General features: G+C 35.3%; 1 protein-coding gene across 1 annotated transcript; it reads left to right on the forward strand.

The window, feature by feature from the left end:
- Positions 1–877: 877 nt before the first annotated feature.
- LOC122486446 (taste receptor type 2 member 7-like) lies at positions 878–1,792 on the forward strand. Its single transcript, XM_043585851.1, has one exon. The coding sequence runs from the start codon at positions 878–880 to the stop codon at positions 1,790–1,792; it is 915 nt and encodes a 304-aa protein (XP_043441786.1).
- The last annotated feature ends 17,160 nt before the right edge of the window (positions 1,793–18,952 follow it).

The raw sequence follows: 18,952 nt of genomic DNA on the forward strand, positions 1-18,952 counted from the left end.
ATTTTTTAATCAAATTGGGTTTTTTTTTTTTGCTTTGGTTTTTGGGATTTAGCACATGTAATGTATTTATAATTCAGTAAGATTATGTGAACATTTCTTTGTAATAATAGATTCAATAACCTTTTCAAATGATACTCTTTAACAGGAGCATTAAATGACGTCAGCATGAGAATTTTATCCTGGTTATGCATTACTTTTATTACTGCAGTTTGCTGAAGCTCGGGTCAGAATTCTACAAATAAAACTTTAAAAATATGAGAGCTCATTTAAGGGAATGAAGGATTCTTCATTTCAGGAAATAATTTTCAAGTCTAGAGAAGAAATTGCCTTTGTGGGGTGGGGGGAGTAGGGAGCGGGGAGGAGGACATTTCGTAAAGTGTCTTAGAATTATTATTAGGAAAAAAAAGTGTATTGGGGAAAGAGGCACGTCTGAGGTTGGATACTTGTGGCAATAATAAAAATAGTTGTCTGTCTTGAGGTTGTATCATTTGTCATTCGGAAAAAATAAAAGGCAAAAAGGAAATAATAGTAAGCTAAATAAAATATATTTATAATCATATTTTTCAGCAAAATTGAAAACGAATGAGAACTGATGAATGCCAATATGGCATTTTTCCCTAGGATGTAATTGGAAGACCCAACCTTCATTCAAATTTTTGGATTTGCATTCGCAGTTTCTTGTGAAGAGCACCAGATTCAAAAAGTAGTCCCTCTGATTTTCTTCCTTCCAGTAAAAATCTAGTGCAAGAGTCTACTTATGATCCAGGAATTGGCAGAAGGTCAGATTTCTCAGTGCTCTACGTTTCTATCTGCAAGATCATCCGGTGGAGGTATTTAACACCTCCACAAGAAAAAGCTAAGATTTATGGTAGGGAACATGGCCTCCTCTTTGTCAGCGATTCCTCACCTTATCATCATGTCAGCAGAATTTATTACAGGGATTACAGTAAATGGATTTCTTGTAATCATCAACGGTAAAGAATTGATCAAAAGCAGAAAGCTAACACCAATGCAACTCCTTTGCATATGTATAGGGATATCGAGATTTGGTTTGTTGATGGTGTTAATGGTACAAAGTTTTTTCTCTGTGTTCTTTCCACTCTTTTATAGGGTAAAAATTTATGGTGCAGCAATGTTGTTCTTTTGGATGTTTTTTAGCTCTGTCAGTCTTTGGTTTGCCACCTGCCTTTCTGTGTTTTACTGCCTCAAGATATCAGGCTTCACTCAATCCTATTTTCTTTGGCTGAAATTCAGGATCTCAAAGTTAATGCCTTGGCTGCTTCTGGGAAGCCTGCTGGCCTCCATGAGCATTGCCGCTGTGTGTATGGATGTAGGTTACCCTAAAAACATCAACAATAATGATTTCCTCAAGAATGCCACGCTGAAGAAGACTGAACTCAAGATAAGGCCAATTAATGGAGTACTTCTTGTCAACTTGGCATTACTATTTCCACTAGCCATATTTGTGATGTGTACTTTTATGTTATTCATTTCTCTCTATAGGCACACTCATCGGATGCAAAACAGATCTCATGGTGTTAGAAATGCCAGCACAGAAGCCCATATAAATGCATTAAAAACAGTGATAACATTCTTTTGCTTCTTTATTTCTTATTTTGCTGCCTTCATGGCCAATATGACATTCAGTATTCCTTACGGAAGTCAGTGCTTCTTTGTGGTAAAGGACATAATGGCAGCATTTCCCTCTGGACATTCAGTTATAATCATATTGAATAATTCTAAATTCCAACAACCATTCAGGAGACTTCTCTGCCTCAAAAAGAATCAATGAAATACAAACAATCCTGAAAAAGAAGAAAGGTTCAATGAAGAGCAGAAGCAATGTTAAATATTGTGTATTTGTTTGACGTGGATTCGATAGACTTATATTTTGTTTTTGTTTACTTATGTATTTTGTGTGCTCTCTTTCTGGCAATTTCCTTCTCCTCTTCTACCCCCAGGACATGTGAAGCACTAATTTTGATGTTGAATGGATAGGATATTTTTTCCCCAGGGACTGTATACTTAAAACATGTATGAATACATATATACATAAAATATATAAGTATTATGATACTAATACATTCAAATAATTAACATTTGCAGTAGAGTGGCAGTTGTATAAAAAAAAGTCAGAGAAGTAAAAAGACTTCATTTGGGTAACCAAAGTAGTTCTGTTATCTGTTTACTCAGGTCACTGAGAATCTTCTGTTTTAGATGAGCAAAATCACATTGATTTAGGCTAAGACATGTAACAGTATAACCAATTTGTCTATTTGGTTAAACATAACTATTTTTCAAAGAGCATCATTAGTGTAACTATTGTTAAAATTCAAATTATATATTGAAAGTTTCTGTATGTCATGGCAATGAACCCAGATATGCAGATTAAAGTCTAACTTTGCTTTTGACATCAGTTACTAGTTCAAGTTGGTAAATGAGAAGATGCAAATAGAGCTAGCATTTATGTGCATATACACATACAATCCATGGTCTCCATCTCTTACAAGATGAAGAAATATTTTCTCATCCCTTGAAGTGTTAAACTCCTGCCCAGAGAGAATAGGAGTGAGGTTGTTGACATTGAAGTCTCGGTAGGAAAATGTTTAGCTGATGTCTTAATCCCTTAACTGGTGCGTCAATTTCTTCCAGCTGGAAATATTGCCCAGGGCATGGCATCAGCAAAAGACTTGAAGATCTAAGGTAAAAGTTTTGAAACATGTTGGTAGAGTTGAGTGGATTCTGCTCTATAAAGATCTTAAATAGTCTTGCTTTAGGAAAGAAAAATAAGTTTTGTCATATTTTACATCTCACGATATCTATTTTGAATTTGTGAAACCCTCACTGACACCTAAACAAACAAATAAAAAGAATTGTAGTTACTTTTAATTGTAAATAAACTGTGATTAGGTGACTTAGAAGTTGCAAGGATGAAAACAAAAAAAAACAAACCTAGATGTGTGTGTACATGGATTTTTTTTAATGTTATAAAATATTTTTACACACAGTCGTTTGCTTCATTCTCAGAACATTGTGTAAAATAGGCAGTGCAATTATCTCAATTTCTGCATGCAGAAGTAAGGTTTGAAGAGGTCGTTACACATACCTAAAGTCCATCAGCTATACTCACTGGAGAAATTGGAACTCAAATGTGGCTCTTATGTCTCTAAAGCCAGTGTTCTCTTATTTGGTTTTCTTCCCATTCTTATTTATAGAACTTTAGATCTTGAAATTTATGATAAAAAACAATCAATGTTCAACCTATAATCATTGATATCCTATGACCTTTCTGTGTTATGTTCTTAAACAGTCAACTTAAAAATATTTCAAAATCTCTGAATTATTCTATTATTTGGTCAAATCCTTTATTTTTTATATTTATCTCATATTTGGTTTGCTAATAGTCTGAAGTGATCTGAACATAGGTCCCCCAATTTACAATTTAATATCACTTGACTCCAGGAAATTACCATGCCAGGCTCACTCGTTATGAGTCAGGTAAAACCAGACTCTCCCCTGGGAAAAACTGGATTCACTGTGTTTACAGCCTGAGTTCAGGACAATTGCGTAACTGGAACCTACTCCTTAGGTTATTCAACGACCTGTGCATCATCCTGGAGAAGCCCCATGGCCCCTTGTTCTAAGGCCAAGCTGAAAGTCTCACTAGTGCCAGTGCCTGAATTACATACGTGGTCATGACAGATATTTCCATATTGAGATCTGATACCATTGGGCCACTTGTATCCTCTACTATATTCATTTATTTTTTTAATTTAAAAATAATTTTAATAATTGTTTTTTAACTTGTAAAATAATACATAGTTAATGTAGAAAATTGGAAAAATAAGAAATGTAAGAAGTGAACCTGATAGAATCCCATGTCAAATTTTCATATACATTCTTCCAGCATTTGACATCCATGTGCATACATATGCAAATACCACTATACATGTATGTGATGTAATTTATGACATTATGGAGATTGTGCTGTATATATACTTTATGCTATATTTTGATGTAAATTACATGTGTGAAATTTTGCATTTGTAACAACTTCATAATGTTTCATTTTATGGATGTAATTTTGTTTCTTGTTTTTAATTTTTTTAATGTTTATTTACTTATTTTTGAGAGACAGACAGAGTGCAAACGGGGGAGGGGCAGAGAGAAAGGGAGACACAGGATCTGAAGCAGGCTCCAGGCTCTCAGCTGTCAGCACAGAGCTTGATGCGGGGCTCACAATCATGAACCGTGAGATCACAACCTGAGCCAAAGTCGGATGCTTTACTAATTGAGACACCCAGGTGCCCCTGTAATTTTGTTTTTAACCATTCATGTATCATTAATTTGTATTTCCATTAACAAAGAGAACAGTAGAGTTGAAAATAAAGTTTATATTACTGAAGAAAATGAAAAGGAGAGCACTCAAACAAAAAATGAAATAAAAAATCTACAATTAAAGAACAAGGAGAATCTTTTGTTATTATTACTATTTATACTCTTGTTATTATCATTATTATCACTATTTATAGTAACCTAATTGGTACTAATGCCTTGAAAAATTTTGGCACGAGAATTCCTTGACATAGGTCTATGGGCATGGGAGCCCTTGGAATGAGCCTATTGGCATGGGAAACTTGTAATGATGCCATGGGCTGGGAATTCCTTGGGTTGGGGCTGTGGCATGGCAGGCATTTCAGGATTTCATCAAGTCTATATGAAAAGGCACCAATGCATTTATAAGGAATTCCAGTAATCAGGTAATTAAACTTTTATTCCAGAATTGCTTTACTTTTGTGTATATTATCTCACTGATCGTCTCAACCCGGTAGAGAGTATTATTATCTGTAGTAAATATGAGGAAATCTAAACTTGGAAAGACAAAAGAATAGGTTACTTATCTAGACCCAAATCAGGCCTTCTAAATCTAAATTCCTAATTTTTTTCTAAACATAACTGTGCGTCAAAGTTGCCTGGTGACTATTTTTAAATTGTGGATTTCCAGGCTTATCCTAGACTTGCTGACTATAGTCTCTGGGGATGGAGCCCAAAAATCTATATAGTAACCATGTAGGCGATTGTGATGTAACTTGTTTACTGACTAGGGTTTGTGGTCCACCACATTACAGAATATTAATGCTACTAATGGAAGCCTTAAAAATATATTCATGTCAATGTAAAGTCTTTCTTGGGAGAAAAATTTTAAGGCATTTAAAAGGCATTCTTTTCCTTCACAAAATATTCAAGTTATAGCTCAACTTTCGTTTAGACTTTTTTGGTTGAAAGGGACTGATTCACATTTTAGTCACCTAATGTACGAAGGGACCTGCGGAATGCAGATGAAATGATAAAGAAGAAACACTGTCATGAAATCCAAAAATAAAAGCTGAAGCCAGCTGAGTAAAAGGAAACTCTATAGACAGAGCTCAACAGCCATAATTTGTGGAATCTCTTCTAATGCTCATCCAATATTATGAGTCAACCTCTATATATGGTTGAAAAAAAATACTTTTTTTCTGCTTATATGTAACTCCTACTTCATCATAAATACAACTAACTGTACCATTCTGGACCTTGACTGTACCTCATGACTTCTTTCTATTTCATACTTGAACACATACTGGCGTGTGTGATTTGATTTATTTCCCTCAATTCAAATTTTTCTAGGGTATATCTGATTACACATCTGTCATTGTTGTGAGGCCATCATTAGGTTCCCTGGCATATCTAGGTACTGGCTATACTTGGGTCAGGGGTCCAAATCTGAACCAATCAGACTCAGTCTGGAAGGTAAAGCCACTGGTCTACCTAGGGCTCCCTGTAGCTTCAGCTGGGCTGTGAGCAGGGAAGTTTCTCTGAAAGCATCTTGGTGTATCGGGCACCATGATTATTATGAATCCATATGCTTCCATAATACCTCATTTTTCAGGACTCAGATAAGGCAAGGGATACCCACAGATCCCATGAAGACTTTTCAAGTCATTGGGAACTTAAAATCCACAAATAAGAATTTGATCTATCTTCCCTGTAGATATTTGATCTTTCTTTCCCATAGAAATTTTATGTCAAAGAAGACTTTTGATATATGTGGATGAGGTCTTTTACAATACGAGACTAAATGTACACTGCTCAGTAAATAAGTAAATATTAAGAGTCAATTATGTAGGCACACTGAGAGGTCCACGTGTTTGCATGTTTATAGTTCTTAGGCACATCACAGCTGTTTCAAATCAGAAAATGAGTTTGAGAACATCTGTGTTTGTTCTATTTCTTCTGGCTTCTTCCTCAACAGACACAGGTCCTTGTTACTCATCTCAACACTAGACAATGTATATTTAATTAATCAATAAAAAGTTTTAGTTTTAACCATTGGAAATAAGTTACCAGAAAGAAGGCTTTTCCAAGTTAATCCTGCTAATCCTGTACTTGTTCTCTGGCATTACTTAAATAGTAAAATTTTTGAAAATTAAAGTCTTCCTCCCAGGGATGCCTGGGTAGCTCAGTCAGTTAAGTGTCCGACTTCGGCTCAGGTCATGTTCTCATGGTTCATGGGTTTGAACCCCATGTCGGGCTCAGCGCCGACAGCTTGGAGCCTAGAGCCTGCTTCGGATTCTGTGTCTCCGTCTCTCTCCCTCTCCCTCTCCCTCTCTCTCTCTCTCTCTCTCTCTCTCTCTCTCTGCCCCTCTCCCACTTGTGTGCTCTCTCTCTGTAAAAAATAATTAAATAAACATTAAAAAAGTCTTCCTCCCATATACCCACACATATTTACCCAAACTTTTGAAACAATAAGAATTGCAAAATATTGTATGATAATTCCTTCCATTTTATAAGACAGGATTCCTGGATTCTACTGAAGGGATAAATAGGAAAATTACCAATAACTTTCACATAAGTAATTTCAGGATTAAAAGAGGTAATACAAATTTCTCTGGGGTTATGAACAGGCTATTGACACCTACTAGTGGCACCTAATATGATATGATATATTGTTTTCAGAAGGAGATAATCTGATAATAGCATGGATTAGCTCTTTATCAGTTGGTTGGCCCCTGATTTCATGGAGAAAAGAGTAGATCAATTTCAATAAGGATGTGCGCTCTGGCGAATTATTTCTCCATGTGTTTGACTTGAATGGGATGATCTCAGTATGATGTCCAGGGACAATGGGAAATAGAAGTATCTTATACTAACTTTGCAGATTTTGTCTGGGGTTCTGCTGTGTGTCACAGATTCCTCAGTACAGAGGCTCCCTGACACACGGAAAATAACAGCCAATTTCATGCTTCAAGTTAAGGGGAGTTAGTCATTAATGGAATTCTTACAACGTTGTGTTATGAGGCCATGTTATATGGGAAAGATGAATGTAAGAAAACATTTAATTTCTAACTCAGGGAAATTATAACAACAGATGCCTACAGTGTCACTGAGCACACAGCATTTTATGCTCAAAATACATAAGTTACATTAATAAATGCTCTTTCAGTGTATGCCAAATATTGTTCTCTAATTTCCCTAAGGGTATATATTTTTACAGAGGTGATAAAGACAATGGAAATGACACTCCATGGAATTAATAGGAATTAGAAAGGATGGGACTTTATTGACCCAGTTTTCTATGTGATGATTCTGAACTTTCCAATTTGTTTGCATTTTCAGAGACCCTGGTGGTTGCGATTTGTTTTACTAATTAGTTTAAGAAGTTGCAAAGTCTGTGCTTATGTCCCTTTTTAAAAATCTTACTTCCCCATCATGGTCTACTAGAGTTTTTTCAATACCTAGCCTCATGGAAGTAAAATAAAATGACAATTCTTTTTCCTTAAACCATCTTTAAATTAGTAATAAGTTTTGGTTTTGCTTTTCAAATATATACTAAGTTTTCTAAGAAATTTCTGTAGCTCTGCCAGTATTCTCGAGTGTTGTACTACATGTGCTATAATGTGTTAAAGCTTCTATAATAATTTTAGTTATGAAACATGTTTTAAAAAAGCAAGGATTTGCTACCGTACAAAAGGAATTTTAGAATCTACACCAATAATTCCCTCACTATTCTCTAAAGCAGAGCTTCTCAAATTTAAACAGACAACTGAATCACCTGGGGGGTTTGTTAAAACACAGTTTGCTGCATCCCACCTCCAGAGTTTCTGACTTAACTAGAGTTAGAGCCTGAGGATTAGCATTTTTTTCTTCTTTTGAGAGAGAGAGAGAGAGAGAGAGAGAGAGAGCAGGCACACACGTGTGCAAGCTGGGGAGGGGCACAGGGAGAGGGAGAGAGAGAGAATCTTAAGCAGGCTCAATGCCCAGCGCAGAACCCAATGCAGGGCTCCATGTTGTGGCCATGAGATCATGACCTGAGCCAAAATCAAGAATCAGACGCTTAACCGACTGAGCCACCCGGGTGCCCCAAGAATCAGCATTTCTAACAAGTTTCCAAAAGGTATTCATGCTGGTGGTTGGGGACCACACTTTGGGAACTACGGATTGAGAGTCAGTATATTGTAAAGGCTATGAACCTGGCCTCTGAAGCCAAATTGGATGGGTTTTCATTGTGAGCCATCTGATTATTAGTTGTGTAATCTTGAGCAAGTCATTAGACCCGTTCCTTCAGTGTGTCCTCATCTGTCAAATGAACTAATACAAGTACCTATTTCTAAAGCTTTCTGTGAGATTGAGTGTGTTAACAAGTGTAGAGCACCGAGGACAGTGTCTAGCATAACAGCAAAGACCTTGTATGTTCAGATATTTAATAAGTCAAGAAAATAATTTAATTTCCACTATGTGGAAGGCATGAAGATTATTTCTTAAATAGAATTTTCTATTGTTTTGAAATTGGACAAATAGAACTAAAATTCTACAATGATTCTTTGAGAAAAGAGGTAAAGTATGCTTTAGTTTAGAGTGACAAACAAGGTTAGTATTTTGATTTGGCATAAAGGTGGGAAAATAATTTTGGCCTCTATGAAAAGCAATAGGCTGACTGATGTGGTAAAACAAGAAGTAGTAACCACCAGAGGGAGGAACCACAAAAGTCAATAGCTCCTGAAGATGGGAGTGAAGGAAGATATCAAGAGGCTGAGGGGTATGATAGAAAGGGGGATGAGAAGGCAGTGTTTGCCATCTTGCTGGGTTCTCGTTTCAGCTGTGGGGTACTGTTGTGTATTGTAGATACTTGACCTGGTAATTAAATATGGAATCAGGTAAGTCCTTCTTTGAAACATCACTCCCACTTCATCAAGGGATCATGTTTCTATTGGTGTGATTTGAACATAGATGACTGATGGAGAAAGTCTTTAACTATAGTAAATTTGAGAGGCCCTTTAGAAGAAAGGAAAACAAACAAACAAACCAAAACACAAATCAACAGACAAGCTTTGAACATAAATAATAGCAACCCAGGCATTCTCGGGCTTAGGGTAGTACAGCCAATGTAGGCACAGCGTGAAGACCTCCCATATAGTTAGAGTTACTTTATTCATACATGGCCCTGTGTTGGAAATAAACTTACCATGGATGTATCTTCATTTCTGGTGGTGATCAGAAAGCACCACTTCCCTACAGCAATAACTAATCATGTTAGAAAATCTATTCTAAAATTTACTGAGGTTCTGTGGTACAACAAGCATGGCTGTTTTAAAATGCCCTTGAGAGCTCACCTTGATCTACCTGGAAAATGAGACAATTAGCATAGGGAGGCTCTTCCCTCCTCCTAACAGGAGGGGTTGCTTCCAATCTCAGCTTCCCACTAGATCCTTAGTATTTTTCTCAAAAAATAGGAATGCAATTTTGCACACACCTCCAGAGTCATCAGATGCTGAGCATCTGTCTTTCCTGGACAATCCTGTGAACAGCTGGCATCCAAATTCAGTAAGGCTGGTGCCCAGATAATTTGTTAGTCAGTTTTCTCTGGCCCCACCCCCTTTGATGAAGTTGCTCTCAGACTTGCTCTGCAAAAGATAAGAGCAGTAGGAGGAACTCCTATCACCCAGAATGTTCACTCGCAGTGTGTCTAAGATCAGGCCCTGGCCCTCATCATCTCTCTAGAGGATACTAGGGGATCAGAAAACTCAAGTCCTCTTTTCCTCCGATCTTTGCTTGTCTAGTTTTTACCCTAATAAAATCCATTCCCCAATCCACACTGTGTGACATGTCAGGTGGCGAACACACAGAAGCCTGCCTTGCACTACTGAGTCAAGGGTAAACTCAGACATGTCTCATCTCCAGGATCTACTCTTTTTTTTTTTTTTTAATTTTTTAAATGTTTGTTTACTTTTGAGAGAGAGAGCGGGGGAGGGGGAGGGGCAGAGAGAGAGAGGGAGACACATAATCGGAAGAAGGCTCCAGGCTCTGAGCTGTCTGTACAAAGCCCAGAGGGGAGCTCAAACTCACATACCATGAGATCAGGACCTGGGCCAAAGCTGGTCGTCAACCGACTGAGCCACCCAGGCACCACCCTTCCAGTTTCTACTCTTATACAACCTTGTCACTTAAGGTTTCAAAAGATGCCACCTCATTTCCTACTGCCGGTTCTCCCATTGTTCTTAAATGTAATGCATTTAAGTCTTATGGACCTGAATTCATGTAAATAACTATGTTATTTTATTATCTCCTCATCTCTCTCAAGCTGTAATTCTTTCCTATTCATGTTTGTTATTTTCAGTGTGGAAATTATTCCCTTTGATAAAGAAAGGAGATGAAATAAAAGCTAATCTGTTTAGCTACCTTATGGTATCGGTTAAGATAATGTTTTTCCTGCCCAAGTGAAGAAATTCCCTCATTCTTATTTTCTTATTCTGAGCATAATTTAAAACCTATTTTACTTCCTTCTTAATTTATAGCGTATTTTGAACTGCAGTTACTAGTTATATGACAAGATTATTATTCCAGTGGATTTTAATTTTATTCATTTGTATAAACATATGTTATTCTGGTAACTTCTTTACAAGTGTGCATATTCCTTGGTACCTGGAAACATGAAAGTGAGAGTGTGGAGGTTTTACTTTGCCATAACATGTTACCTCCCTAAATTTATGGAGGCCCGGCAACAGATTCTCGGACAGCCCACAGATACTCATGTGCAGTAAAATTTTATTATAAACTCAAAATTATCTACCAAAGAATAGATTTTTGGACGGTCCCACACATAACTCAAGACACTTAACTATGAGATAATATTTCCCACTCAGAATATTCTGGAAAGGTGCTCATGAAAGCATTAAATAGAATTCCAGTAGTTTGTATGCTGTTTGCCCATCCAAACCACCTTCCTTTTCTCTCTTTTTTATTAACAAGGATCAGAATTGATCTTAGTTGCTCTAAGAAATCTTTGGAGATGTTCTCAAACTTCCACGATCTATCCTCGTTAGTTTTTCATGAGAGTAACTGTCAGGACTGATCTCTTGACATTTAGTACTTTGTTTTGTGATGTATTCTCATAGGTTGTATGTTTTCTAGCTGATTATTATTTTCTTGAAACCTGGGGACACAATGTATGTATTTTGGCAACTAATATTAGTAAACTAAACACAAATAGACACACCTGAACATATATTTTTGAGAAAGAATCATGCATCTCTATGCAAGAAAGAGAAAGAAAATTAGGTAGCATAAAGATAGGTTAATTTTATTTCCAAAATTGTAGAAAATTTAGTACGTTCAATTCTACTGTCATTTTCATAAAAATAAAAAAAAACAGTAAAATTGAACACTGGGAAAAACAATACAGGCAAATTAATCTTTGTGGCTTAGGTTATAAATGGAGATAAAATTGTAAGTAACACACTGCCACCCAGTGGCAAACTTTCACTATAAATGAAATAATGGTTTATATAGTCAAAAGACTCCAGCCATTAGGAGTCATTGGTCAGGAAATTTAACATCCCATTAGAAAAATATGAAGGAAAGAGAAGTTAACACTCAGATCATAGGGAATTTCAAACTAAATGAGAGTATATATCTAGTCCAAATCAAGCAAACAAATTTAAAAAAAAAAGTAAAAATAAAATTATAAGCTAATTGGAAACTTGAATTTTGCCTAGATACTCAATATCAGTGAATTGTTATTCATATTTTTGGATATCGTAGTGGTGCTGAGCTTACACTTTAAAAATAAAATCATTTTTATCTTTTAGAGTGAACATTCCAATGTAATCACTGATAAAATGATGCAATACATCAAATTAATATGCAGAATGGAAGGAGATACATTGGAGCTATATGTGAATCAGTTTGGGTTATAAATTGAAACTTTTTAAAGCTGACTTATGGTTCCATGGTGATTCATTACACAATTCTGTCTACTTCTGTACATGTTTGAAATTTTTCAATAACATTTTTTTTCAAATTTCCCCGGACATTTATTACCATTAAGTATAGGATATGATTAATAAAAACAGAGAGGTTTCTCTATAAATTATTTCACAGAAATCAGTAGGTTAGGTCATGAGTTAGGAAGAACCTCTAATCTTTGTTTGCCTTAGAAATGAACATTGAGGAGATTAACTGGAACCTTCTTAAGCCCAAGCTAACAAGAGAGTTGAAACAACTGCTCAAATCATGTTTGTATCAAGTGTCAAACTCACGTTGACTTATAAAACAGATTACTAAACAAATAACAAAAGGTGAATTGTAAAGACTTATTATTTAGTAAACTGCACTGGAGTGCAATTAATTTGTCTCTCTCTTCTCTCAATATTTACTAAGTATTGGGCTTCCAAATATGCTGATTTTCCAGCCTTTCAAAAAAGAGCAAGGGAGTTGTTGCCTTGTTGCTAGGTTTTAGACAACAATTAGAGGTCCCACTTTCACTTTTTTTTCCTACTCTGACTTGAGTCCTTTAGGAAATTAATTCAGTTTCTTAGCAACCCAGATGGTTAAAACTTAAACACACTTTGGGTTCTTTTGTAAAGCAAAGGCTAGTTTCCCTTATAAACTATGTGTTTGTTTAGTCTTGCTTGGCTTTGCAGAAAAGATTTGTGAGACATACTGCCCTAGAAATTTTTACAAAAAACTCTCAGTTTCAAATGGTGAGTGAAGTTGTTGATTTTCTAATGAATGCTCCTGCTTTCTTTTTATTTTTACTCTAGTTTGTCAATTTGACTAGCTCTTTGAAATATATGTATTTTATATGAAATAGATGAATTTTTTTATGAAAGAAACAATTTATATATAAGATTGTAGAAGAGAAATTATGAAAAATACAGTAAGAAGGAGAAAGCCAAGCAGGAAGAAAGTGCTGAATTTTTTTAATGAATTTATAAATATGCACAAATTTGTGGTTCCCTGTGCTCTTAATAGCACACTATTTTACAATGCTTTTTTGTATGTTGGCAGCATTTATGTGTCAAATATATATCTAGATCAATCTATTTATTTATCTATTACCTCAAATACTTAATATTACAAAATTAAACTCAGATATGTAAGCAAAAGAAGATTGCATTTCCATACATTTGCTAACCAAAGAAATGTATTTCTTTTTAATTAGCAGCTCATTAAAAACAGATAAAAATACTTTGTGACTCTCCAGTTGAAAATATTTGAGGGATAAATTTAAATGAAAGTTTATATTTTTATACTGCCATTACTATTAACAAGTTTTCCATTATTAGGAAAAAGTTATGATTAGATATTCAGGGTTTTAGATACAGTTTTCAAAACGGAATCCGCAATTTTCAGATTTTGGCTAACACAGAGTACCTATTATTCTTCTTATCATTGGACCACATAAAATTTGCATTTTTGTAAGATTGAAAAATGGTTGAATAACAGCAATTTCACATGGCTCAACTCAACATGTGCTGAACCCTATGTAGGATTTGTAAACGTAGAAATTCTTGTCTCAACACTTTTATAATCTAATTTTGAGGCAGATTTTGTTTTTTGGGTCTTTTTTTAGGTTTATTTATTTATTTATTTATTTTGAGAGAGACCGAGAGAGAGCAAGAGCAAGCATGAATGGGAGAGGGATAGAGAAAGAGGAAGAGAGAGAATCCCAAGCAGGGTCTGTACTGACAGCAGGACTCGACCCCATGAACGAAACAGTCAGATCATGACCTGAGCTGAGATTAAGAATCAGACACTTAATTGACTGAGCCACCCAGGTGCCTCTGGAGGCAGATATTGTAAGTAATTAATTTTAATACAAGATACAAGGAAAAATGCACTTTCAAGCTCCATTGCTCTTCAGAAGGAGGGATGAATCCCATAGGGGGATTTGGGAATGCTTTTATTGGAAATGGCATTTAAACTGGTCCTTCATAGATAAGAATAATTTCATAGATGAACAGTAACTGTGCTTACTAAATTCAATTAAGCTATTCGTTTATTTTCAGTGAGACATCTTGTCCAAAATATAGATTCTGTAATATCAACATTTACCATCAAACATTTGACTGAATAAGAATATTGCTAGTTTATTTTTTCTGAATTCCTCAACCACACATCTCATAACTTTATATTTCTCTAGGTTATAGTTGTTTTTTTTTTCCATTTAAAGTAAGTGTGATGATGTGATATCACCATCTCAGGCTTCAATCATTTGACTAGATTTCCAGATGATTTCCTTCTTCTGGCATACCTAGGGTCTAAAACGATACATGCTAATACATGAATTGTGTACTATAAAAGCCTAATGTTGTATACATATTATTCAAATGAATAGTATTTAATACTAAATAAATAAATACAAGACAAAATGAAGTATGGTAAAAACTGGACAGAATTTATTACCATTTAAAATATGATGAATAACAATTTTCTGGTAGTCAGGAAGCCCGGAGACATATAGAGACAGAGGCACATTATCAGCAGCAACAAGGTGACTGATGAGTGCGTCTACTCCCAGCTACCTAGTCAAAAAGAGATCTAGATCAGCACTACATTCCCCAAGCACAGCCTCTTATTTTGATGGCTGTCGAGCTTTCTTACTGCCAAGATACTTTTTTTTTTTTAATCAATTAGACTTCCAGGGTCTTGACCTATTTTTATTCTTCCAGTTTATGATTGTCCTGGCATCAATTTCTTTCCAACTGTGTGTCCTGGTGAGATAAATTCCCTATCTCACTCATTGACATCCTCAACCTCAATGTCTTTTCATTCTAACAGTTTACAAAACCCTGATTATGAATCAGTTCCCTTGTGCAGCCAGAATTCTGAGCCCTGTAAGAGATAGCTACATGCACCATTTTCTCCAAGGTTAAGGCTTCAGTGCTCCTCAGAAGTTCAAATATATATTTTTACAGAAATTTGTAGGGTCATGAGTGAGGCAAGAGTCTAATTTAAAAAAAAAAAAGCCATGTACCTGGAACAAATTAACCATTTGACTGGTAAGGACTTGATTTTCATCAACTTTAGTGACTTCAGAAGAGTCCAACGTAAACACCAAACATGTAAGCTGATTAAACTCCCTGAAAAATAAATGAAATAACTCATATTTTCTTTGTAGCTCATTATCTTCCAGTAAATTACTGTACATGTGAAGTCAAACTACAATCTAATGGTGATTTGGTGAAAATAAAATCTGAATAAGGAGAATTAATTAAGTGGTTTTTATGTTAAAGAGCCCAGCTTATGAGAAATCATGCATATCAATCTCCTAAGTATAGAGAGCTGTGATAACAGAAACAAAAATTTCAAGTCTGGGCCAGAGTACTCTTCTCTCCAAAAGATTCTTGGCCGGGGACAGTCAACCTTCAAACTCACCTCCACCTCTTTTTAAATGTATTTTATTTACAAATCTCTTAAAATTCTATGCAGACATTCCTATTGTTTACAGTATAACACAAAAGCATGATATTACAGTTTTTTTTTTAATTTTACTACCCTTTATATTTTAGGCATTGCTCAGAGAATAATATTCCTACATCCTTATTTCCACATACTTGGTTAATTAATGTGGTATTTTGATAATTTAAGTTTAATTTATTTTACATTAATTTTATAGAGAATGTTAAGAGGCTCCCTATTTATAAAATTTGCTTTATTTACACTGTATTATTTATCAACAGAACAAAACATGTTTTGAGTATTTCGGGAACTTGTAACTTTCTTACTCAGGTAATGAACATTGTTCTCTCTCCCTCTTTTTTTTTTGTTTCTGTTCAGTTATTTTTTGATTGTAGTAAGAACAATTAAAATGAGATATACCATCTTAACAATTTTTTATTTTTTTTTTAAGTGTATTTAGTTATTTTGAGAGAGAAGAAGAATGAGAGTGATAGGAGAGGGGAAGAGAGAGGGAGAGAGAAAATCCCAAGCAGGCTTTGCACTGTCAGCACAGAGTCCAACGCAGGGCTGGAACTCATGAACTATGAGATCAAGACCTGAGCCAAAATCAAGAGTCTGATGCTTTAACTGACTGAGCCACCCAGCTGCCCCAACAATTTTTTAAGTGCATAATACAGTGTTGTTACTCTAGGCAAAATGCTGTGCACTATATCTCCAGAATTTACTCATCTTGCATAACTGAAACTTTATACCTGTTGAACAGCATTTCTCCATTTCACCTCCCCACCCCCCCAACCTGCCCAGATCCTGGCAATCACCACTCTACTTTCTGTTTCTGGTTTGACTTTTGTAGATTTCTCATGCAAATGGAATCATCCGATATTTGTCCTTCTGTGACTGGCATATGTCACATAGCATAACATCCTCCAAGTTCACCCACGTTGTTGCGTATGGCAGTATTGCCATCTTTTTAAAGCTGCATAATATTCCATTTTGTGTATGAACCACATGGCTAGAGATATTCATTCATCCATCAGTGGACTTCTGGATTGCTTCCATATCTTAACTATTGTGAATAATACCGTAATAAACATGAGAGTGCAGATATCTCTTTGGGATCTTGATTTTAATTCTTTTGGGTAGACACCCAAAAGTGTCATTACTGGATCATTGGCATTTCTGTTTTGAATTTTTTGAGGAGCCTTCACACTGTTCTCCATAGTGGCCACACCATTTTGCATTGTCACCAATAGTGTAAACGTGTTCCAATGTCTCCATATCAACACAAACACTTAATGCCTTTTTATAATTGTTATTATAGACATACTAACGTGTGAGATGTTATCCTGTGGTTTGACTTGCATTTCCCTGATGATTAATGATATTGAGAATCTTTTCCTGTGCCTGTTTGCCATTTGTACAACTTCTTTGGAGAAATGTCTCTTCAAGTATTTAGCTCAATTTTTAATCAGATTATTTGTTTTTATTGGTATTGAAGTGTAGGAGTTCCTTACATATTTTGGATTTTAATCCCTTATCAGATAAAGAGTTTGCTTTCAAAATTTAACTAGACTCACTTAGGTAACACCTGTGGTCTTTTTTTTTTTTTTTTTGGTAAAAGTTTCTTTTGTGTATATTAAAATTTATTCAACCTGGTTTAATAGTAAATTTGTCTTTTTCTAACCGAAATAAAATTCACTACTTACCAATCTGAAGTGTACAATTTAGTGGTTTTTAGTATATTCACAACCTTGTGAAACCATCATTACTATCTAATTCCAGAACATGTCCGTCTCCCCCCACAAAAAATCTTGTACCTGCTGGAAGTCAATCTCAATTCTCTCTTCCCATATCCTCTGGCAAAAAATAAAAGATTTTTTTTACTTTAAGTCCCTGAGTTTGTGATAGTTTGTTATAAAGCAATATTGCAGATAAGTTGACTTAGCCACAGGTCTATAATTACTGTTATATAATGCATGTATATTTTATTTAAATCTATTTATTATGATGATCTTTATCTATGTACTGTTCCTCCTTTTACATTTCTCACATTGATTAAGTAATTTTCCATTATCATTGATATGTTCGAATTTCTTACTGTGACATGAGAGACCTTTGCTAAAATAACCCCAAATGATTTTTCTTTTTAAAACTTTTTCATGTTTTTATGTATTTATTTTGAAGGAGAGAGAGGGAAAGAGAGAGAGCAGGGAAAAGACAGAGAGAGGGAGAGAAAGAATCCCAAGCAGACCCCGTGCTGCCAGTGCAGAGCCTGATGTGGGGCTGGAACCCACAAACTATGAGATCATCACTTGAGCTGAAACCAAAAGTTGAAAGCTTAGCCATCTGAGCCACCCAGGTACCCCCTACATGATTTTTCCAGCTTTCTATATCATACTATTTTCCACTGTCTCCTCACATACGTAGGCTAAATTCCTGCCACATTGTGCTTCTTGCTTTTCTCTCAATGTGCCAGTCATTTTAAAAAATAAAAATATTTATGTTAGAATTTGAAAAGCAATTCATCATTTTATTTTACAGAATATTTATTATTAATTTGTAAAAGTTGACATTTTCCATGTATCTTCAAAGTTAATTTCTCTTTATTTACAACTTTATCTTACTGCACATTAGCATTTAGAATTCTGAAGATCCTCTGTTTAATGTTATTGTCAAACAATATAAACTGTAGCACAAGAGAAGGAAATTCATACCACCTCATTTTCTCATTCCCAAGAACCAGTCTTGTTATATCATTTCCACCTAACCAAATATAATTTAATTGGTATGTATCCCTGTTTCCAAGGAGATTTCAAATTCATTGGCATTTTCCAGTAACATATTGATAAACACATTAAATCCTAGAAATGTGCCAATACTTTCCTTGCCCTGGTCAGCCAAAAGCAAATCCACCATTCCCATCCAGAGTCTAGTAACAATAGCTACAATGCACTTGCGGAGGTTTAGGTGGCCGTAGGTATCCCAGAAATAGCTTACAACAAATTTTACCTTCTGTGGCTTGATGAAATGTTGTTTACTTCCTTCACAACCTGGAATATTTTTACTTATTCTTCAAGATTAGTCCAAATGACTTCCTGTGAGGTCACTTCTGTTTTCCTGATAGAGTTAGCCCTTCATTCTCCTTGCTTCTCACAGCACTATTCCAATATCTATCACATGAATAGGTTTTATTTTTTTGTTTTCATGTCTTTCTTCCAAATAGCCTCTCATT

This window comes from Prionailurus bengalensis, chromosome A2 (assembly GCF_016509475.1).
Source record: "Prionailurus bengalensis isolate Pbe53 chromosome A2, Fcat_Pben_1.1_paternal_pri, whole genome shotgun sequence".
NCBI lineage: Eukaryota > Metazoa > Chordata > Mammalia > Carnivora > Felidae > Prionailurus > Prionailurus bengalensis.

Excerpts from the sequence above, each read along its gene's own strand:
- LOC122486446 (XM_043585851.1), top strand. The coding sequence starts at position 878 with ATGGCCTCCTCTTTGTCAGCGATTCCTCACCTTATCATCATGTCAGCA.